This window comes from Heterodontus francisci, chromosome 18 (genome assembly GCF_036365525.1).
Source record: "Heterodontus francisci isolate sHetFra1 chromosome 18, sHetFra1.hap1, whole genome shotgun sequence".
NCBI classification, from domain to species: domain Eukaryota; kingdom Metazoa; phylum Chordata; class Chondrichthyes; order Heterodontiformes; family Heterodontidae; genus Heterodontus; species Heterodontus francisci.
Window position 1 is genome coordinate 14,152,646 of NC_090388.1, and position 23,754 is coordinate 14,176,399.

General features: G+C 41.6%; 1 protein-coding gene across 3 annotated transcripts; it reads right to left on the reverse strand.

Moving 5' to 3' along the window:
* Window positions 1–2,994: 2,994 nt before the first annotated feature.
* Window positions 2,995–23,754, reverse strand: uqcc6 (ubiquinol-cytochrome c reductase complex assembly factor 6). 3 transcript variants are annotated; one of them, XM_068050308.1, is made up of 3 exons: window positions 23,514–23,754; window positions 15,109–15,246; window positions 2,995–3,456 (listed from the first exon to the last, which is right to left on the reverse strand). In XM_068050308.1, the coding sequence occupies exons 2-3, from the start codon at window positions 15,214–15,216 to the stop codon at window positions 3,361–3,363; spliced, it is 204 nt and encodes a 67-aa protein (XP_067906409.1). In that variant the 5' UTR covers window positions 15,217–15,246; window positions 23,514–23,754; the 3' UTR covers window positions 2,995–3,360. The 3 variants fall into 3 exon arrangements, with proteins under 3 accessions (XP_067906409.1, XP_067906408.1, XP_067906410.1); XM_068050307.1 differs by having other exon boundaries at window positions 23,468–23,754; XM_068050309.1 differs by lacking the exon at window positions 23,514–23,754 and adding an exon at window positions 20,343–20,565.

The window sequence follows — 23,754 nt, forward strand, 5'->3', positions numbered from 1 at the left end:
ATCACTCTTTGATTGGACAAGTAGTAGCAAGCACAGAACATCTGGGTGGAAAACTGCCAAGCTGTTCAGCTAGTAGTCAGAGTGAGATGTGCGTGCCCCCAATCTGGAAGGAAATAAAAGTTAAGTACTGCTAAAGTGCCAAAGAAGGGCAGAAAAAGAACAGAAGATTATAACCCATCTCATTTTCTTTCAATTCCCTAAAAGGGCGGCACAGTGGCGCAGTGGTTAGCACTGCAGCCTCACAGCTCCAGCGACCCGGGTTCAATTCCGGGTACTGCCTGTGTGGAGTTTGGAAGTTCTCCCTGTGTCTGCATGGGTTTCCTCCCACATGCCAAAGACTTGCAGGTTGATAGATTGCAAATTGGCCATTAGAAATTGCCCCTAGTATAGGTAGGTGGTAGGGAAAATATAGGGACAGGTGGGGATGTGGTAGGAATATGGGATTAGTATAAATGGGTGGTTGATGGTCGGCACAGACTTGGTGGGCCGAAGGGCCTGTTTCAGTGCTGTATCACTAAACTAAACTAGACACAGTGAATTTCAGTGTGTGATTTTGTATTGTTCCTGCATTTCAATAAGTCCTGCTAAATTGCTTTTCAACGCCGCATATAAAAGAACTGTTTTTTTAAAGACCTGTCTAGATACTCAGAAGGTTGGACTGAATACCGGTTTTGAACAACATATCTCATCTGCTGTTTACTTCAAGAAATTAGCAAGTGATCTATTTGTGTTTTTTTCTTCTCTGTCAGCGAGCTTTGATATAAAAATCCTTTTTTTTTACTTTTTGCAGTTAGCCAATTTAGGTGTAGGAAAATATGTGTGCATGTGAGTGCTAGTGAAGGGACTGAGGTTTAAAAAGGACTTTAAAAAATTGGTTAAGGTAGAAAATAGGAATTTTTAAAAATTAATGTTTGATATTTAAAAATTTGATCTATGTTCTATTGTTTTACTTCATTACTAGTTAAGACTAGTTTTATAATAAACTGTTAATTTTGTTGTTCAGTAAAGAAACCCGGTATGGTGTTCTATTCTGGGAGAAAAATAGTAGTATCCGATTAAAGTTTTCCGCTTGTTGAAACAGTCAAAGAATATGTTATGACCTGTGGAGAAGTGGGACTGAATTAACAGTGCACTCCTCCCGCCTTGGTTGTAAAAATGTAGAGACCACATTGTGAGCAGCGAATACGGTATACTAAATTGAAAATACAAGTAAATCAATGCTGCACCTGGAAGGAGAGTTTGGGGCCCTTGGATGGTAAGGAGAGGTAAAAGTGCAGGTATAACATCTGCTGCAATGCATGGGAAGGGGACGAGGTGTTGGGGGTGATTGAGGAATGGACCAAGGTGTCGCAGACAACACTAATGTTGTGAGAGACAGGGTTACAACCTACTGGTTTGCCTGCCTTGCTGAGACAGCTATTTCACAAGCCGAACTGAGTCACATTCATTATTCCACTGGTTGAGTAGGTCCCAGATCTCATTGAGGGGCCATAACAAGTGATGGTCTCTAGGTACCATAATCAGGCATGTTGACTACCAACAGGAACTAGTAATTCGGTGACTGAACACCAGAAATGAACAGACATGCTCTCAAATTCACTTCATTTTTTTTATTTGTAGTACTTTACAAAGAATGAATTACCTGACCTGGAGAACAGATGTGTTGCAGTAGAGCTCTTCTTCCCTAGGTCTGTTCTAAACACTGGTTGGATCAGCTTTAGTTACCCTGATGAAAATGGCAAGAGTTATCTCTGCTATCTTGAGCCTGATACAATTTAGCTACCATTTCCTTCAACAGAACACTTGTACATTGTAGCTTTGCAAGATAGAGGAAAACTGTCTTCCCATAAGATCCTGTTTCTCACTCCAATTAGTTACACAAGCACAACCGAATTAAGAATGCTGGTGCCTAAATTAAACATCACTTGAACTGATGATTAATTACCTAATAAAGTGCTGATATTGGCATTAAATATAGTTCCAAGTCAGAATGGTGCGTGGCTTGGAAGGGAACTTGCAGGTGCTGGTGTTCCCACACGTCAGCTGCCCTTCGAGGTTATAGAGGTCACAGGTTTGGAAGGTACTGTCGAAGGAGCCTTGCTGAATTGCTGCAGTGCACCTTGTCTGCTGCCACTCTGCATTGATGGTGGAGGGAGCAAATGTTTTAAGTTGGTGGACGGTGTGCCAATCAAGCTGTTTTGTGCTGGATGGTATTGAACTTCTTGAGTGTTGTTGGACCTGCACTCATCCAGGCAAGTGGACAGTATTCCAGCACACTACTGACTTGTGCCTTGTGGATAGTGGACAGGCTTTGGGAAGTCAAGTGAGTTACTCGTTGCAGAATTCCCAGCCTCTGACCTGCTCTTGTAGCCACAGTATTTATGTGGCTGGTCCAGTTAAGTTTCTGGTTAGTGGTAACCCACGGGATGTTGAAAGTAGGGGATTCAGCAATGGTAATGCCATTGAATGTCAAGAGCAGATGGTTAGATTCTCTCTTGTTGGAGATGGTCAGTGCCTGGCACAAATATTACTTGCCATTTAACAGCCCAAGCCTGAATGTTGTCCAATTCGCACTGCACATGGGCAGTACCTTCAGTATCTGAGGAGTTGTAAATGGTATTGCACATTGTGCAATTATCAGTGAACATCCCTACTTCTGACCTTATGATGGAAGGAAGTTCATTGATGAAGCAGTTGAAGATGGTTGGGCCTAGAACACTACCTTGAGGAACTGCTGTAATGATGTCCTGGGACTGAGGTGCACTCCAATTTTTGGATATCAGGGTACAAACATCTACAGCTGAAGGTCAAAGACCAAAACCTGTGACTTTCAAAAGTGCTCGTTCCATTTCAATTTTCCTTTTGAGTTTGAAAGTAATGTAACTTGCCACAATGAATGAGATGGGTGTTAAGGGTCTGCTATTCTGCAGTTAGTCACTAGGTGTGCAAGAATTATACCAATTTAACCTCTGTATAAAAATGGCTTGTGTCTGACCAGCTTTCAAACTGTTTAATAGCCCAGAAAAGACAGTTGGAAGCAAATACAGAAAAAATACATTGAGATTGTGGAACATCATGCCCACAAAAACTTTTGAATATACATTAAAATACATTAATAACTATATGAAAAGGAAGCATGTGCAGGGTTACAGGAAGAAGGAGGGAGAACGGAACCGAGTGAATTGCTCTTTTAGCGTGCCGGTGTGGACACGATGGGCCAAGGCCTCCTTCTGCACTATAACAATTCTATGATTCTATAATTTTAATATTCATAAATCAACGATATTAAATTCAAATGCAAGTTATCTGTCGCTGTCCAGTGTACTGTTAGGAGCGCTTGAATCTTCTATTCCACTTCCTTCAATGTTTTTCAGAATCATGAGTTTGCATTTGTTCTTTCAGACCCAGAAGTTCTGTTTTAAGCTCGCCTGGTTTAGGTGGAATTTCTGGTATACTCTAAAGAACACAAAAAATTTGAATCATAACTTAAGTATTAAAACTTCAAAGCAAAAACAAGTTCAGAATGCTCACTTTGACCCAAATAATCCTGCAATAATAATATAACACTATAGTTTATGATTACAAGCTTCCATAATACAGTTTTATCCCCACGTTAAGTTCCTTGTGTAATGAACTATTTAGTTAAAACACCAGCCAGATGACTTCTCACACCTCTGCTAACAATACACTGCCCTGGTTCGAGATTTTAACAACAGGTTGGCCAATGAATGTGCAACACTTACCATGCACCCCGCTGCCCTCAACCCCCACCCCAACACTATGACCAGGATTGGGAACTTGCCCTAGTGGAGTTACAAATTGGTGTTCATTGCCTGTAATGTAATATTAAGAGTGCCAAGTAATCTAGTTATCTTGAACCTATAAAGTTCAAAGTGTGCTCAACACAGTTTTGAAAGGATTGAATAACCAATACCAAAAGAGGTTGGGAGAGAAGATCTTGATGTGGTTATGCACAGCTTACTATAGGTTCATAACCAATGTAGGAAAAGGCTAAATCTAACAAGATATTGGGTTGTATTAATCAAAGGATACCAGTTTGACACCACAGGTTGCTAGCCAGATTGCATTTGGAGCACTACGTTCAGTTTGTTATGACCATGGCGGGAGCAACGCACTGTTAATTCAGTCCCATCACTCCACAGGTCACAGCATATAATCAAGCTTTCACCAAATCGAAAAAAAAAAACAGCCAAATTAAACACTCTAGTATCCCCAGAATGAAGCAGACCAATCCAGGTATCTTTAGGCAACAAATTAATTATTGATTAAAAAAATCTAAATCTTAAACACTATTAAGATAAACCTATGTCTAAAGACCTTATAACTTCTTAATTTAATCCCACATTCATATACATATTCAAAAATAACAATTAATTGTTTTTTAAAAGAGTAGTTTTTAAGATTAGCTGTCTGTTAAGAATAAATAAAAATGAGTAAGTTTTACGTTCCTGGTGAATGAGGTCTTCTAATGTGAAGATAATCAAAGTTCACTCGAAGTCTTTATCTGAATTTGATGAAAATACTCAGTTCAGTTGCATTAAACAGTCCTTTCGATGATGAGCAGAGCATTACAAATAATTTGTTGAAAAAGAAAAGCTTTTCTTCCTTGCTCAGGGAATTAACTCATGAAAAAAACACTTCCGGACAAGATAAAGGAAAATCCCAAGGCGTTTTATATGTATATTAAGGGCAAAAGTATAACCAGGGCAAGAGTAGGGCCCATTAGGGACCAAAGTGGCAAACTGTGTGTTGAGCCGGAGGACATAGGTGAGGTTTTAATTGATTACGTTTCATCTGTGTTCACTATGGAGAAGGACGATGTAGGTTTAGAGATCAGGGAGGGGGATTGTGATATACTTGAACAAATTAGCATTGAAAGGGAGGAAGTATTAGCTGTTTTAGCAGGCTTAAAAGTGGATAAATCCTCAGGCCCAGATGAGATGTATCCCAGGCTGTTATGTGAGGCAAGGGAGGAGATAGCAGGGGCTCTGACACAAATTTTCAAATCCTCTCTGGCCACAGGAGAGGTACCAGAGGATTGGAGGACAGCGAATGTGGTACCATTATTCAAGAAGGGTAGTAGGAATAAACCAGGTAATAACAGGCCAGTGAGTCTATCATCAGTGGTAGGGAAACTATTGGAAAAAATTCTGAGGGACAAGATTAATCTCCACTTGGAGAGGCAGGGATTAATCAGGGATAGTCAGCATGGCTTTGTCAGGGGGAGATCATGTCTAACAAACTGGATTGAATTTTTCAAGGATGTGACTAGATGTGTAAATGAGGGTAAAGCAGTTGATGTAGTCTACATGGACTTCAGTAAGACTTTTGATAAGGTCCCGCATGGGAGATTGGTCAAGAAGGTAAGAGCCCATGTGATCGAGTGCAATCTCGCAAATTGAATCCAAAATCAGCTTAGTGGCAGGAGGCAGAAGGTGATGGTCAAGGGTTGTTTTGGCGAGTGGAAGGCTGTGACCAGTGGTGTACCGCAGGGATCGGTGCTGGAACCCTTGCTGTTTGTAGTGTACATTAATGATTTAGACGGGAATATAGGAGGTATGACCAGTAAGTTCGCAGATGACATGAAAATTGGTGGTGGTGTAAATAGTGAGGAGGAAAGCCATAGATTACAAGACAATATAGATGGGCTGGTAAGATGGGCAGGGCAGTGGCTAATAGAATTTAATCCTGAGAAGTGTGAGGTGATGCATTTTGGGAGGACTAACAAGGCAAGGGAATATACAATGGATGATAGGACCCTAGGAAGTACAGAAGGTCAGAGCTACCTTGGTGTACTTGTCCATAGATCACTGAAGGCAGCAGCACAGGTAGATAAGGTGGTTAGGAAGGAATATGGGATACTTGCCTTTATTAGTCGAGGCATAGAATATAAGAGCAGGGAGGTTATGATGGAGCTGTATAAAATGCTAGTTAGGCCCCAGCTGGAGTACTGTGTACAGTTCTGGTCACCACACTATAGGAAGGATGTGATTGCACTGGAGAGGGTGCAGAGGAGATTCACCAGGATGTTGCCTGGGCTGGAGCATTTCAGCTATGGAGAGAGACTGAATAGGCTAGGGTTGTTTTCCTTAGAGCAGAGAAGGCTGAGTGGGGACCTGACTGAGGTATACAAAATTATGAGGGGCATTGATAGGAAGAAACTTTTTCCCTTAGCGGAGGCATCAATAACTAGGGGGCATAGATTTAAGGTAAGGGACAGGATGTTTAGAGGGGATTTGATGAAAAAGATTTTCACCCAGAGGGTGGTTGGAATCTGGAACACGCTGTCTGAAGGGGTGGTAGAGGCAGGTTCCCTCACAGCATTTAAGTATTTAGATGAGCACTTGAAACGCCATAGCATACAAGGCTACGGGCCAAGTGCTGGAAAATGGGATTGGAATAGATAGGCGCTCGATGGCCGGCACAGACACGATGGGCCGAAGGGCCCGTTTCTGTGCTGTATAACTCGATGACTCTAACTTGGCTTAAAGCTTTATAGAATTTTTTCTTGAGAGAATAAAACAACTCCTTTTCCCTTCAGTTCCTCGCTGGAAAGTCTCTCAGAACCTGCTGCTTTCAGCCGGTTTCTGCCAGCTCCACACACAATCAAAATGGACACATCAAACCATGTTACCTGCTGTTGCTCAGGGTAACCAAAAATGCAGCTGTGTCTCCAGAATGTCCTCCTCCCTTAAAGGTGCAGTTTTATTTTAAAGCAGTCTTAAAGGCAGACACAAAGTTTTTTTTAATCTGAGGAGAGAAACTAATACCCTTGGTGAAATGAAACGTCATTCCCGAAATGCGTTTCATTACAGTGCAAAAAAAAAATAGAAATTGGTAAAACACTAACTTTTTTTGCATTCACACACCATTCATGCTAATAAGTTACAGCATTTTCTTTATACCATCGCCGTCTATATGAGTTAACAAATAAATTCGTGACAAAGCGTCAGCGATAACATTATTTTTCCCCCGATACAATTTTCAAAATGCTAAGACTACAACAATATATTCCATCAAAACATTTTTGGCTTTAAATTTTTACAAAGGTTGTCCCAATTAGCCCACTGCAACCTTCCAAACATAGTCTCGCAGTTGTTTCATGTTTTCTTTTTAAGTGTCCCTATAATCCATCACTTCAGCCAGGTTAACTGCACAGGTAGGAACACTGGTTGCCACTGGGTTCACGATTCTGAGAAGTTGCCCGAGTACCCCTTAACCTGTGTGGCATCACTTGATACTGAAAAACCCCGTCCAATGTAAGGACTTTTCCTTATCTTGGGGTGTCAAAGGAATTTGATTCTTTAAGACACATGGTATTGCCCACTCTGTCCATACAGTCTTCTAAATGAGAATTTGAGTAGGAGTCTGTCTTCATCACCGCAGTGACTTTTTTGTGGTCTATGCAAATTTGAGCTGACCCACCACGGTTAGGCATCAAGACCACCTGCGAATTCCAGCTGTCCTGACTGGGTTCAATGAAGCTGCCCTCCAGCATGCTTTAAACCACTGCTTCCCTTTGGGCCTGTCTGTCTGGACCCAAGCGGCAAGGATGTTGTTTTAAAGGAATGGTTCCCCCTATACCCATATCATGTGTGGCTAAGGTTGTACATCTTGGCTTATCCCTACAAACTGTTTTAAATGTTGTGAAAAGCATGGTTAGGTCTTCACGTTGTTTTGTCTCTAAGTGCAAAAGCATGTTGTCCAATTTTCCTAGCTATTTTGTATTCGCTAATCTGATAGTTGGAAGTTCAATCTGAGAATTTCCAGGGCCCTCAACTGTGTCCGGCCCATTTCCTGCACCTCTGCCCTCAACCCTTCCCCTCCCTCCCAGAACCGTGACAGGGTTCCCCTTGTCCTCACTTTCCAACCCATCAGCCTCCATATCCAAAGGATCATCCTCCGCCATTTCTGCCACCTCCAGCGTGATGCCACTACCAAACGCATCTTCCCCTCCCTTCCCCTGTCAGCATTCCGAAAGGATCGTTCCCTCCGTGACACCCTGGTCCACTCCTCTATTACCCCCACCACCTCGCCCCATCCCATGGCACCTTCCCCTGCAATTGCAGGAGGTGTAATACCTTCCCATCTACCTCCTCTCTCCTCACTATCCCAGGCCCCAAACACTCCTTTCAGGTGAAGTAGCGATTTACTTGTACTTCTTTCAATGTAGTATACTGTATTCGCTGCTCACAATGTGGTCTCCTCTACATTGGGGAGACCAAACGCAGACTGGGTGACCGCTTTGCGGAACACCTCCGCTCAGTCCGCAAGCAGGACCCTGAGCTTCCGGTTGCTTGCCATTTCAACACTCCCCCCTGCTCTCATGCTCACATCTCTGTCCTGGTATTGCTGCAGTGTTCCAGTGAACATCAACGCAAGCTCGAGGAACAGCATCTCATCTACCAATTAGGCACACTACAGCCTGCCGGACTGAACATTGAGTTCAATAATTTCAGAGCATGACAGCCCCCCATTTTACTTTCATTTTTAGTTATTTTTTTTCCCTTTTTTTTTTACATTTTTACAATTTGTTTTTGCATTTATTTCATTTCATCTTAGTTTGTTCAGTTTGCTTACCCACTGTTTTTTTTTCATGTTTGCACTTGCTGCTGTTCAATATTCAGTCCGTTAACACCTCATCTGTACTAATGCTTTGTCTTTCAACACACCAATAACATATTGTTTGCCTTTGCTCCATGACCTTTTGGTCAGCTATGTGGCCTTGTCCAATCTACACCTTCTCCTTTGTTATCTCTTGCCCCACCCCCACCTCACTTGTTTATAACCTGTGGCATTTCTAATATTTGTCAGTTCCGAAGAAGGGTCACTGACCCGAAACGTTAACTCTGCTTCTTTCCACAGATGCTGCCAGACCTGCTGAGTGGTTCCAGCATTTCTTGTTTTTATTTGAGAATTTCTTAGGCCTCCTTCTGCCTCATCCTCACTATCCTTTTCCTTCTCAACAGTCCCAATAACCTGACATACTTGTACTGGCTTATCCTCCTCCCTATTATATTGCTTTAGCTTATTGATGTGACACAAACGGTTCTTCTTCCGGCGATCAGGGGTATTAATCAAGTAATCTACCGTACCCACTCTTTTGATCACTCTATATGGGCCACTGAATCATGCTTTTAATGGTCCTCCCTGTAATGGTAACAACACTAAAACTTCAACCCCTGGTTGAAAAATCGCATTCTCGTCTGCCCATTTTTTCATATTGGCTTGGGATACTTTACAGTGTTCCTGAGCCACAACGCAAACTTTTGTGAGCCTTTCTCGGAACACAGATACATAGTGCAGTATCGAAGATTCATTCTTTTGTTCCAAGAATTTATCTTTGAGTTTTAGAGGACCTCTTACTTCATGTCCTTAAACTAATTTGTCTTCCTACATGTCTGTAGACTTATTCGAAAGGAAGGAAGCATGTAGACTCATTTGGTGACAAATAAAAGAAAGTCTAGTCCTTTATTCCAGTCATGTGGATAATCATGACAGTATGTTCTAATCATTGTTTTGAAAGTTTGATGGTATCTCTCTAATGCTCCCTGTGACTGTGGGTGATATGCTGAAGATTTCGACTGTCTGATCTCCAAATTGCCCATGACTTCTTGAAATATCTTAAACATGAAATTAGAACCTTGATCCGATTGAACTTCAAGTGGCAACCCATATCTCGTAAAGAATTGGGTTAACTTTTCTACTACTATTCTAGCAGTAATTGTCCTCAAAGGAATGGCCTCTGGAAATCAAGTAGCCATATCCATGATAGGAAGTATGTATTGATGTCTCGCTTTTGTTGTTGGCAAGGGTCCTACACAGTCTACCAATACCCTGCTAAATGTTTCATTTCTAAATGTCATGATCCTGTCAATTTTTTTCTCCGGGATATATGTGGTATGTCTTTAAGACAACAAAGGAGCCGTACTGCTTTTAAAACCAGCAAGCCTCAGGAGTTAGAGAAAGTGTATTTTGGTTGCCATTAGATACAAGCATACTGAGAGGGATTCAACCAGCTTCAAAGAATGCATCCTGGTTACCTGGCAACAGAGACCCAGGACTGGATATACAATGCTGCAATTATCTTTTAAACTGGCTTTTTAGTTGAGACAGTCTATTCTAGCTGGGGAAACAGAGAAACAGGTGTGTGTTAGCACCTGAAAGGAAAAACAGACCATTTAAGCTGAAGAAAGAGAATTTAGTCGGTTTATTTATTATCTCTCAAAATTCTAAAAAAGTCAAGTCAAAACAGAGATCTCTGGTAATTTAAACTGAAGGAAGGGAAGTTAGACTGTGACAATCTTTTATCCCGCAAAAGTTCTACAGCCAGATTGATTCATTTAAAAAGTGTTTACAAGTTGTTAATTGTTGAAATTCATCACTGGAGAAGGAAAGCACCACTTACTGCTGGAACTAGACTATGGACTATTCTGCTGTTGAAGAAACTTTTTTCCCTATAGGACGGCTGTGAGGACTTCAAGCAAAATTGGACTGTAAATTTGCAAGGACTTTAATTTTTTACTATTTTAAACATTGTTTATGTCTTAGTAGTGCTTAAGAATTTAGTTTTTCTAATTAAACAGTTAATTTGTTGATTTAAAGACACCTGGTTTGGTTAGCCTCATTCGGGGGTTAATAGATGGTACAATTTGGCTGGGTCTTTCTTAAATTTGGAAAGTTTAAAATGATATGCTAGGCGATCTGTGGAGGCACGGGATTGAATTAACAGTGCTTTTCTCCCACCACAATCAGAATCGTATATTTTGATTGGAGGTTTTGACAGGTCGGAACATATTAATTGGGGGCTCGTTCGAAATTTGAATCACTTATTAATTGGGTTTCTGAATTTGAATCATAACTTAATTGGGGGCTCACACGCAGTGGAATCATATTTAATTCAGTGGCTCGCACATAGGATCAGAATCAGACTAATTTGGAGGGCTCGCATTTGGAATCATAGTAATTACTCGTCTCTGGAATAACATTTAAATTGGGGTCTTGTGTTTGGCATCATATTAATTGCCCTCGAGTCTGGGATCATATCCATTGGAAACCCTATTGTTGGGATCTAAATCTAACACCAATTACAAAGAAATTAAAAGAACCAGGTCTCTTTTATAATAAGGTACAGTCTATACCTTGTTATGGCATTAGTGGTTGCAGCAGAGTTTTTGGGAAAGCAGAATGCTTCCCTGAGTGACTTGATAACTTTAACTAAGAACAAATTAAAAGAATTGGCAGAGAAATTGGGGTTGGAATTGAAATCAGGTGCCAAAAAAGCAGAGATAATGGACATAATAGCCAAACATCTGGAATTAGTAAATGATGATGATACAGATGAAGGGCAATACAAGGAACAAGAAAAGAAATATGAGAGACGAGAGGGTAGTAGGTCTGAGAGTCATGCAGTGGAATTGTCTAGGATTCAGTTAGAAATGAAAAAAGACTGGAGCTTCAACAGGAAGAACTAAGAAAACTTGAATTGGAAAAAAAAGGGAAGGAAGAAAGAGAGAGCACTTCAGATAGAAAGTGAAAAAGAGAGGGAATTTAAGGTAAAAGAGAGGGAACTAAGGCAGAAGTCTTGAATCCAGGGAAAATTTGGGACAGGAAGAATCTGAGTTTAGATCAGGACCCAGCGGGAAGTTGTTTAAATTTATACAGGCTCTTCCTAAGTTCGATAAAAAGGACGTAGAGGCATTTTTCATATCTTTTGAAAAAATAGCCAAGCAGGTGATATGACCGAAAGAAAGCTGGACATTGCTCATGCAGGGCAAGCTGGTAGGCAGAGCTCATGAAGCTTATGCCATGCTTTCTGAAGAGGCTTCTGCAGATTATGAAATGGCAAAAAAGGCTATTCTCGCTGCATAGAGTTAGTCCCTGAAGCTAATCGTCAGAAGTTTAGGAACTTATGGAGATTGGCTGGGCAAACATATTTAGAACTTGAGTGAAGCAAATGAATTTTGACCATTGGATACAGGCATTAAAGATAGAAAACTCATATGAGAACCTTCGAGAATTGATTCTCTTAGAATAGTTTAAAAACTCCATTCCTTCAGTAGTGAGAACTCATATAGATAACCTAAAAGTTTTGAAAGCTAGACAAGCAGCAGAGATTGCTGATTTTGAGCTTGTGAATAAGCCAACCTATTTTGTCCGACACCCCCGTAAATCCGAGAAGGATAGAAAGCGGGAGAGTGGAGGGAAGGCAAATAGCTGGGGACAAGAAGGAACAGCTGGGAATGCCCCAGGATCACCTCCTCAGGTCAGAAAGGAAGGTGCTGAGGGTAGAACAATGGATCTTGTTTCACCATTGCTTGGGTAACTACACCCGCAGGAAATATTCCTGGAACTTGTTCCTGTAATTGCTCCGTTTCCCTAATTTCACTTGGTTCCTCTGTAATTTTAGGAGAAACTAATACTTTTGATCCAGCCAAATCATTTCCTAGGAGTAGATCAATTCCCTCTACTGGCAAACTGTGGACAAGTCAGGAGTGTGATGGAATACTCTCCACTTGCCTGGATGGGTGCAGCTCCAACAACATTCAAGAAGCTCGACACCATCCAGGACAAAGCAGCCTGTTTGATTGGCATCCCATCCATAACATTCACTCCCTTCACCACCACGCACAGTAGCAGCAGTGTGTACCATGTACAAGATGCACTGCAGCAACGCACCAAGGCTCCTTAGACATTACCTTCCAAATCTGCGACCTCTACCAACTAGAAGAAAAAGGGCAGCAAATGCATGGGAACACCACCGCCTGTAAGCTCCCCTTCAAGTCACACACCATCCTGACTTGGAACTTTATCGCTGTTCCTTCACTGTCACTGGGTCAAAATCCTGGAACTCCCAACCTAACAGCACTGTGGGTGTACCTACCTCACACGGACTGCAGCAGTTCAAGAAGGCAGCTCACCACCACCTTCTCAAGGGCAATTATAGATGGGCAATAAATGCCGGCATAGCCAGCGACACCAACATCCCACAAATAAATTTTTTTAAAACACCTATAGTTACTATCCCAGATATTAAGTCACTCTCTAGACATACTTTATACAAAGGGTATACAGACGCTGCCAATTCCATTAACTAAAACATTAGCGTTCAAGACACTCTCTGGTGGAAACCTCATATCTTTCCCCAGCAAGAGTGGTTGGGTTGCTCCTGTGTAATGATAGGTTTTCCTGCCTCACTTACAGGATATGTAGTTATTCTCCCCTTTGTCAAAAATTCATTATAACTTTTGGGTATTTTATTCTTAACCTGTACATTCTCTTTTATTTTAGCATCTGGTTTCACATTCACAGCTGTCGTTAAAGCTATAGCCTGGTCTGCTATACTCTCAGTCAGTCTTTTCCTCTGCACTAACTTTGCATACACCAACAAGCCCTATGGATTTACCACGCAATTTCCAGCACTCTGAACGAAGATGACCCGTTTTATTTCAATGACAACACGTTGGCTTGCGAACCTCACTTCTACCCTCAGCACCTTCCTTTCTGACCTGAAGTGGTGATCCTGGGACATTCCCAGCTGTTCCTTCTTGTCCCCGGCTACTTGCTTTCCTTTCACTCTCCCACTTTCTATCCTTCTCAGGTTTATGGGGGTGACGGACAAAATAGGTTGGCTTATTCACAAGCTCAAAATCAGCAATCTCTGCCTAGCTTTCAAAACTTTCAGGTTATCTACATGAGTTCTCAGTACTGAAGGAATGGAGTTTTTAAACTATTCTAAGAGAATCAATTCTCGAAGGTTCTCATATGTGTTTTCTATTGTTAATGCCCGTATCCAATGGTCAAAATTCATTTGCTTCACTCTCTCAAATTCTAGATATGTCTGCCCAGCCAATCTCCATAAGTTCCTAAACTTCTGACGGTAAGCTTCAGGGACTAACTCATAGACAGCGAGAATAGCCTTTTTTGCCATTTCATAATCTGCAGAAGCCTCTTCAGAAAGCATGGCATAAGCTTCATGAGCTCTGCCTACCAGCTTGCCCTGCATGAGCAATGTCCAGCTTTCTTTAGGGCATTTCACCCGCTTGGCTATTTTTTCAAAAGATATGAAAAATGCCTCTACATCCTTTTTATCGAACTTAGGAAGAGCCTGTATAAATTTAAACAACTTCTTGCTGGGTCCTGATCTAAACTCAGATTCTTTCTGTCCCGAATTTTAGTAGGTTTTTATCTACCCATCTATCCCACATTGCTGATATCTTCAGGTGTGATTGGCTTGGTTTTATTAATATGAAATTTGAACCAACCAGCTGCAAGTGTGAAACAAAATTAGTAGTTTGAAAAAGGTGTGATAAAATGCACGCTAGATCTTTTTATAAATGGTTGATAGGTAAATTGACCATTATAAATTGCCCCTAGTATAGGTAGGTGGTAGGGGAATTGAGGGAAGGCGGGGATGTGGTAGGAATATGGGATTAATGTAGGATTAGTATAAATGGGTGGTTGATAGTCGGCACAGACTCGGTGGGCCGACGGGCCTGTTTCAGTGCTGTATCTCTAAATAAAATTAACAAGGAAATCAATTGGGGTGAGGGGAGTTGTTTCAAACAGAACTGATAGAGGTGTGGCACACAGATATTTCTTCTATGCCATGGAGGAGACATAGACTCATAAATGCTCTTAAAGGGAGCTTCCCAGCTATGTTCCTGGAGAAAGAAACAACGATTAGAGTTCACGGCATTATTTCTTTACAGAAAGTAGGGAATAAAATGCTCATAACCCAAGCACAACCATCAGCCCTCAATCTTCACATCCTAGCAGTAGGCAATGTTTCCTCTACTCTGCACGGCTGCCTGAAAGCTCCCATGCAAGCCATATAACGTCAGCCCCTTTAAGTTAATGTGTGTGCACAGCGATGCAAAAATAATTTAAAGGGGCTGTGCACTTAAACAAATCACCCACACACTACAAAAAAAATTAGAGGGTATGTTGTGATAGGCAAAGAGTAAAAAAGCAGTATTGCCAGAGACCTGAAGTCAAGTTGCCGACCTACCCCTTCCCAGCCAGAGAATATCAATAGCAAGGATTAGGAAGGCAAACAAACTAAAATGTACAAGATTTATCACTCACCAAATCTGGTCTGTAGTACCTGTGTACTACTTCTGCTCCTGCAAACATTGCTAGAATGCTTGACCCCAGCATCTTTAGGTAACGAGGCCAGGACACCCCTGCTGGCATCTTTACTTGCTAAATTTGTAGTATTGTTAACTGTAAAACAAACATTAGATAACACTAAATATTAAGTGAAAACAACTCTAATGATGAATCACCATAGCAGTTAACTATATACAATTTACACTGTAATCTGACAGATTTCTGTAACTGAGTAATATTATAGAAAATCAATTTGGGTATAGTAAATCACAAATATTTTCAAGATCTTTCACTGTACCACAATAATGCTGTATTGTGCAAACAGCTAAACTGATGCACATTGCACTTTTGAATTACACAATGTACAGCACAGAAACAGGCCATTCAGCCCAACTAGTAGTCCATGTTGTTGTTTATGCTCCACCTGAGCCTCCACCACCTCTCCCCCCCCATCTACAGATCCTTCTATATTCCTTTTACTGCTTGTGTTTATCTTGCCTCCTCTTAAAGGCATATGAACTACCATAGCTGTGTATATGATTTGGTGGCTGGTAACAAAATATATTCAGTAATAGTTTTGTCATTACAGCGTCAATTGTTTCCTTTCAAAGAGTTAAAATTGTGCTGTGTATGTACAGCACAACCCCATTGCTAACTACATAAGAATCTGTATTAATATACATTTTTGATTGATCAAACCTTTGGAGAGTGAGGGAAAGTGGCAACTGTAAGCTTTTAACAAATAATCTGTTAATTTCTTGAAGTACGACTCAACTAGATTTGTAACAATGTGAATTACGATACATTATACATTTAAAACTATAAAAATACATGATACAAACCTCGTAGTTTCACATGAAATTCTATCTTCTATTAAAACCTTTAACTATAGGATTGAGCCCAAGCATACATACATAACAGATTCCAGAATCTTTCCAATTATGCGCAAAACAAAAGCATATACTATTTCTCTCTTACGCCGTGAATCTTTGGAATTTTCTACCCCAGAGGGCTGTGGATACTCAGTTGTTGAGTATATTCAAGGCTGAGTTTGATAGATTTTTGGATTCTAAGGGAATCGGGGGATATGGAGATTTGGCAGGAAAGTGGAGTTAAAGAAGATGATTAGCCATGATCTTACTGAATGGTGAAGCAGCTCAAGGGGTCATATGGCCTACTCGTATTTATGATCTCCTGTGATATTGCACACTATTCAGGAGGGTAACTGAGATTACTGCTGAAAGTTTCTCTAGATTGGCAGCTGCATGACTCCCTCTTTGGGTAGATGCTAAGCTATCTTAGTCAGAAAAACAAGACAGGAAATAGCTGCTTTTCTTTCATTTTTGTATTTTTTTTTGAAGTGTTGAGTTGGCACACTTGCATAAAACATTTGTTGGAAACATTCTGAACACAGAAAATACTATTATTTAGGTTGACCTGAAGAACAAATGAACTAGAATTTACTGAGCACCTTCCCATCTTCAGACATCCCAAAGTACTTCACAGACGATTAATTAGTGTAATAAATGTAGTCACTGTTATGTAGACTAATATAGCAGACAAATTGTGTAAAGTAAGTTCCAAAAACAGTAATGAGATAAACGACCAGTTAGTATGTTTTGGTGGTGTCACTTTCTCCAGTTAAATGTTGGCCAGGATGTAGAATTTCCCCGCTTTTAAATAATGCCATGAATTTTTTACATTTACCTGAACAGTTTGACCTCTGATAATCAACATTTCCATAAGGAACATACTGGACAGAGATATGTTAACTAACTTCAGTAGTTTGCTTTTATTGGCTGTTTTAACTAAAGATCGTTCTGAATAGCCATTTTCAAAGTCCAGGCTTGGGAATTTTTCCATTGATAATTTACCTACTAGCTTTTCCTGAGTTTGATTTGTACAATACCTACCACTGCTTTAATATGAAATTTGAGCCAAATCAGCTGCAGGTGTGACACAATTTTGTATATCAGAGGGTGACATCCAAAGGAAGGACAAACATGCACTAGACACAAGTATGACATCTGAAGCGCATTGGGTAAATTATTTTAAATTATATCAACACTAACAAATCTCACATGGTGCTTTTTAATACATTCTTTTATCAAGAACAGGATCATTAGACAAATCCTTAAATGTTATAGGTGGCGGCCATTTGGTCTAACAGGCCTCTTGAAAGAGCTATCCAATTAGTCCCACTCCCATGCTCTTTCCCCATGGGCCAGCAATTTTATTTCCTTAATAAAAGCAAAATTCTGATGAAAAGTGATGAAAGTTCTGATGAAAGGTCACAGACCTGAAATGTTAACTGTTTCTCCACAAATGCTGGCAGACCTGCTGTGTATTTCCAGCAATGTTTTAATTTTATTTCCTTTTCAAGTCTTTATCCAATTCACTTTTAAATGTTATCATTGAATCTGCTTCCACCACCCTTTCAGGCAGTGCATTCCAGATCATAACACTGTGTAAAAAAAAAGTTTCCACATGTCACCTCTGATTCTTTTGACAATCACCTCATATGTGCCCTCTGCTTAGACCCTTTTGGCACTAGAAACAGTTTCTCCTACTTACTCTATCTAAACTCTTCAAGATTTTGAACACCTACGAAATCTCCCTTCTCTGCTAAGGGGAACAACCGCAGTTTCTCCAGTCGCTCCACATAACTTAAATCTTTAACCCCTGGTACCATTCTAGTAAATCTCCTCTGCACCCATGGCTTTGACATCCTTCCCAAAATGTGGCGCCCACAATTGCAACAATACTCCAGCTGGAGCCTAACTGGTGTGTTTTTTATTAAAGGTTTAACATTTGTTCTCTCTGCTTCTATTGATAAAGCCAAGGATCCCATATGCCTTTTTAACAGCCTTCTCAATTTGTCATACCACCTTCAAAGACTTGTGTACGTAGCCCCCAGGTCTCCCTGTTCCTGCACCCCTTTAAAATTGTACCATTTAGTTCACATAAAATAAGAAACAGGAGCAGGGCCATATTGCTCCTCAAGCCTACTACGCCACTGAATAAGATCATGGTTGATCATCTACCTCAACTCCACTTTCCCGCCCTATCCTCACTTCCCTGGATTTCCTTAGGGTCCAAAAATCTATCTCAGTCTTGAATCTTCTCAACAACTGAGCATCCACAGCCCACTGGGGTACAGAATTCCAAAGATTCATAAGTCTTTGAGTGAAGAAATTTCTCATCTCGGCCCTTTATCCTGCGACTATAACCAGAATTCTAGACTCTCCAACCAGGGGAAAACAGACTCTCAGCATCTACCCAGTCAAGCCCTCTAAGAATTTTGATATTAAGTTTCAATTAGATCACCTCTTTTTAAATTTTTAAACTCTGGATAATATCGGCCCATTCTACTCAATCTCTTCTCATACTACAATTCTCTCATCCCAGGAATCAATCTAATGAGCCTTAGTTATATCTTACATTTTATTAGAGTTTATATTGCCTTCCTACCAAAATTAATCACTTCACACTTCTCTGTATTAAATTTCATCAGCCGTATGTTCACCCATTTCACCAGTCTGTTTACACCCTCCTGAACCCTGTTACTATCCTCCTTACAGTTTACTACATTTGAGTTCCACGTCATCTGCAAACTTTGAAATTATGCCGCTGTATACCCAGCTCATTAATAAATATCAAAGAGCAGTGGTCTGAACACCGACCCTTAGGGGACATCACTGCAGACTTCACTCCAGTGTAGAAAAAACGTTCACCACTATCTCTTTAACCCGACAAGCTTTAAATTTTGTAACAAGTCTATTACGTAGAACTTTATCAAATGCCTTTTGAAAGTCCACCCTCTCCGTTACTTCATAAAAGAACTTGCTTAATTTAGTCAAACATGATTTGCCTTCAACAAATCTGTGCCAACTTTAATTTTCATTATTTTTGAGGTAACAATTAGTTTTGTCTCGGATTAAGTTCCCCCACCACTTATGTTAGGCTGACTAGCCTGCAGTTGCCAGGTTTATCCCTCCTTTTTTGAGGAAGTATGTAACATTTGCAATCCTTTAGTCTTCTGACTCCTATCCCCATATCAAAGGAGGATTGGAAGATTGTGGTCAGAGCCACTGCAATTTTCATCCTTATTTGCCTCAGTAACCAAGGATGCATCCCATCTGAACTGGGTGGCTTTTTCTCTGACAACTGCCAACCTTCAAAGTACTTCCTCGTACCTATTTTTATCCTATCCATAATCACTAACTCCTCCTTTACTGCTACAGATCCTCTTTAGTATAGGCAAATGCAAAGTGCTCATTTAGTACCTCAACCACGCCCTCTACCTCCACAAGAAGTCCTCTTTTTTCTTCCCCTAATCGACATCATCCTTCATTTGACTACCCTTTAACCATTTCTATGTTTATAAAAGACTTCGGCATTCCCTTATGTTAGCCACTAATCTAATCGTATATCCTGTCTTTATCCTTCTCATTCCTTTTTTAAGATATCTTCCGTACTTTATTCAGTTTGGTTCTCTACTGCATTATGAACTTTACACATCATAAGCCTTTTTCTGTTTCATTTTAATCTCTATATATTTAGTCATCCAGGAGCTCTAGTTTTGGATGTCCTTTCTTTCCCCATTATGGGAATGGGTCTACCCTGTACCCAAACTATCTCCTCTTTGAAGGTTTCCCATCATTCAATTATTGCTTTGCCGAATAATTCTTGATTCAAATCCACCTGGGCCAGATCCCTTTTCAACTCACTGAAATTAGCCCTCTTCCAGCTAAGTATTTTTAGACTTGATTGTTCCTTGTCCATTAACTATTCTAAACCTGATATTTATGACCACTGTTTCCCGAATGTTCCCCTGCTGAATCATGCCCAGGTATGTCCTTTGCACAAAAAGCAGGACAAATCCAACCTGGCCAATTACCGCCCTATCAGACTACTCCCGATCATCAACAAAGTGATGGAAGGGGTCGTCGACAGTGCCATCAAGCAGCACTTGCTCAGCAATAAACTGCTCACTGATGCTCAGTTTGGTTTCCGCCAGGGCCACTCAGCTCCTGACCTTATTACAGCCTTGGTTCAAACATGGACAAAAGAGTTGAACTCCACACGTGAGATGAGGGTTACTGTCCTTGACATCAAGGCAGCATTTGACCAGTATGGCATCAAGGAGCCCTAGCAAAACTGGAGTCAATGGAATCAGGGGGAAAACTCTCCACTGGTTGGAGTCATACCTAGCACAAAGGAAGATGGTTGTGGTTGTTGGAAGTCAATCATCTCAGTCCTAGGACATCATTACAGGAGTTCCTCAGGGTAGTGTCCTCGGCCCAACCATCCTCAGCTGCTTCATCAATGACCTTACCTCCATCATAAGGTCAGAAGTGGGGATGTTCGCTGATTATTGCACAATGTTCAGCACCATTCGCAATTCCTCAGATAATGAAGCAGCCATGTCCATATGCAGCAAGACCTAGAAAACATCCAGGCTTGGGCTGATAAGTGGCAAGTAACCTTCATGTCATACAAGTGCCAGGCCATGACCATCTCAAACAAGAGAGAATCTAACCATGACCCCTTGACGTCAATGCCATTTGCCATCGCTGAATCCCCCACTATCAACATCCTTCGGGGGGGGGGGGGGGGTCACCATTGACCAGACACTGAACTGGATGAGCCACATAAATGCTGTGGCTACAACAGCAGGCTGGGAATTCTGCAGCGAGTAACTCACCTCCTGTCTCCCCAATGCCTGAACACCATCTACAAAGCACAAATCAGGAACGTGATGTAATACTCTCCACTTGCCTGGATGGGTGCAGCTCCAAAACTCAAGCAGCTTGACACCATCCAGGAGAAAGCAGCCCACTTGATTGACACCCCATCCACCACCTTCAACATCCGCTCCTTCCCACCACCGACACAGTGGCAGCAGTGTGCACCATCTACAAGATGCACTGCAGCAACTCACCAAGGCTCCTTCAACAGCACCTTCCAAATCTGCGACTTCTACCACCTGGAAGGACAAGGGCAGTAGATCCATGGGAACACCACCACCTGCAAGTTCCCCTCCAAGCCACACACCATCCTGACTTGGAACTACATCACCGTTCCTTCACTGTCGCTAGGTCAAAATTCTGGAACTCCCTTCCTAACAGCACTGTGGGTGCACCTACACCCCAGGGACTGCAGCAGTTCAAGGTGGCTCTCCACCACTTTCTCAAGGGCAATTAGGGATGGGCAACAAATGCTGGCCTAGTCAGTGATGCCCACATCCCCTGAATGAATAAAGAAAAAAAATGCTCTAATCAATCACCAGACCAAGCACAACTTTCCTCCTCATTGGGCTGGAAACACACTGACCAAGAAAGTCCTCCTGTCTGCATTTCAGGAATTCCTCCTCTTTGCCCTTTTAGGATCACTGAAGTCCCCATTATCACTACACTATAGTTCTTGTATCTTTCTGTGATATGCCTACAAATTACATCCTGTACCTCCTTGCCCCATTTGGTGCCCTATATTATATGCCCAGTGTATATGCAGCTCCTCTAATGTTCCTTAATTCTAACCAAATAGATTCCATATATATTTGACTCAACAACATCCCTCCTTTCCAGTGTTATGCTTGATCAATACTGCCAAGCCCCCGCCCCACCCACACATACCAATGTTTTCCTTCATTCTGTTCTGAATATCTTGTAGCCAGGAATATTAAGTTACCATTCCTCCTCTTCTTTGAACCAGGTCTGTTATTGCTGCTATATCACAGCCCCAAATGGCAACTTGTGTCTGCAGCTCACCAACCTTATTCATCAGAAATCACTTCCACCATTTCCTATCCCCCACTCAAAACACTTTACAAGTGATTCTATTTATTTTCCTGTGTGTTTACCCCCTCCTACTTGTGCTGTTCCTTTTTAAACACAGTTGATCGTTAATCTTCCAGTTCTCATGAAGGGTCCACACCTGACAATGTTAATTTGTTGAGTTCTGACCAAAGGTCATCAACCTAAAAGTTTAACTTTTTCCCTCTCTCTACCAATGCTGCCCGTAACTTCATATTTTCTGTTTTTAGACTCATATTAACTTTCCTGTTCTTTCCACAAAGGCTACCTGACCTGCTAAGCGTTTACAGCATCTGCAATGCTTTTGCTTTATTAAGGGAGAAAAACACAGCTATGCAGACTGGTTGGACCAAACAACCTATCCTTGTAATTTCTACTGAGTTTTTGATTGAGCGCAGCAGGAGATATATTGGCCTTGGACAGTATGCAGCATAGGTTTACCAGAATGATACCTAGACTCCAAGGGTCAAATTACAAGGATATATTACTCAAACTAGCGTTGCATTCCCTGGAATTTAGAAGGTGAAGGGGCGATTTCATTGAAGTTTTCAAGATATTAAGGGAAACAGATAAGGTAGCTAGAGATAAACTATTTCTTCTGGTTGGGGCGTCTAGGACGGGAAGGCATAGTCTAAAAATTAGATCCTGAGTTTCAGGAGTCAAGTTAGGAAGCACTTCTATGCATAGTGTGCTAGAAGTTTGGACTAAAAACAGAAAATGCTGGAAATGCTCAGCAAGTGAAGCAGCATCTGAGGAGAGATAAACAGAGTTGATGTTTCAGGTCGATTAACATTCATCATTTGTTTCTCTCCACAGATGCTGCCTGACCTGCTGAGTATTTCCAGCATTTTCTGTTCTTACTTCAGATTTCCAGCATCGGCAATACTTTGCTTTGTCAGAAGTTTGGGACTCCCTCATAAACAGTAATCGATGTTAGATCAACTGTTCAATTTAAATCTGAGATTGATAATATTGTGTTAACCAAGGTTATTAAGGCATATGGGGCAAGGGCGAGTATGTGGAGTTAGGTCACAGATCAGCCAGGATCTCAATGAGTGGCGGAACAGTCTCGAGGGGCTGAAAGGCCTCCTCTTACTTCTGTGGGTCACAGCTCCAATTCTTTTTTTTTCTTTTGGGCCTCCTTATCTCGAGAGACAATGGATACGCGCCTGGAGGTGGTCAGTGGTTTGTGAAGCAGCGCCTGGAGTGGCTATAAAGGCCAATTCTGGAGTGACAGGCTCTTCCACAGGTGCTGCAGAGAAATTTGTTTGTTGGGGCTGTTGCACAGTTGGCTCTCCCCTTGCGCCTCTGTCTTTTTTCCCGCCAACTACTAAGTCTCTTCGACTCGCCACAATTTAGCCCTGTCTTTATGGCTGCCCGCCAGCTCTGGCGAATGCTGGCAACTGACTCCCACGACTTGTGATCAATGTCACACGATTTCATGTCGCGTTTGCTTCTGTGGGTCACAGCTCCAATTGGTCCAATGGATTTACAACGGGGCCCCCGCCGACACTTACCCCGCTCCCTCCCGGTTCCTCCCAATGCTTCACTTCCAGCACCAACCTCTCCGGGATGTGCTTCACTCACAACCGTCCCTCCCGTCGCACCGCAGCCGCCACATTCGTTCCGCCCTTCGGAAACCGCCATACGGCTCTTGTTGCTTCCTCCATCCGTTAACCTCAGCGAACTTTAAAAATTGTAAGGCCCATTCTGAATATCCCTCACCCTCCACTGATCATATCCCCCAACGCAGACATAACCCCAAACCGGCGGCCCGGGAGCCGTTAGGAATAGAACCCAGTTC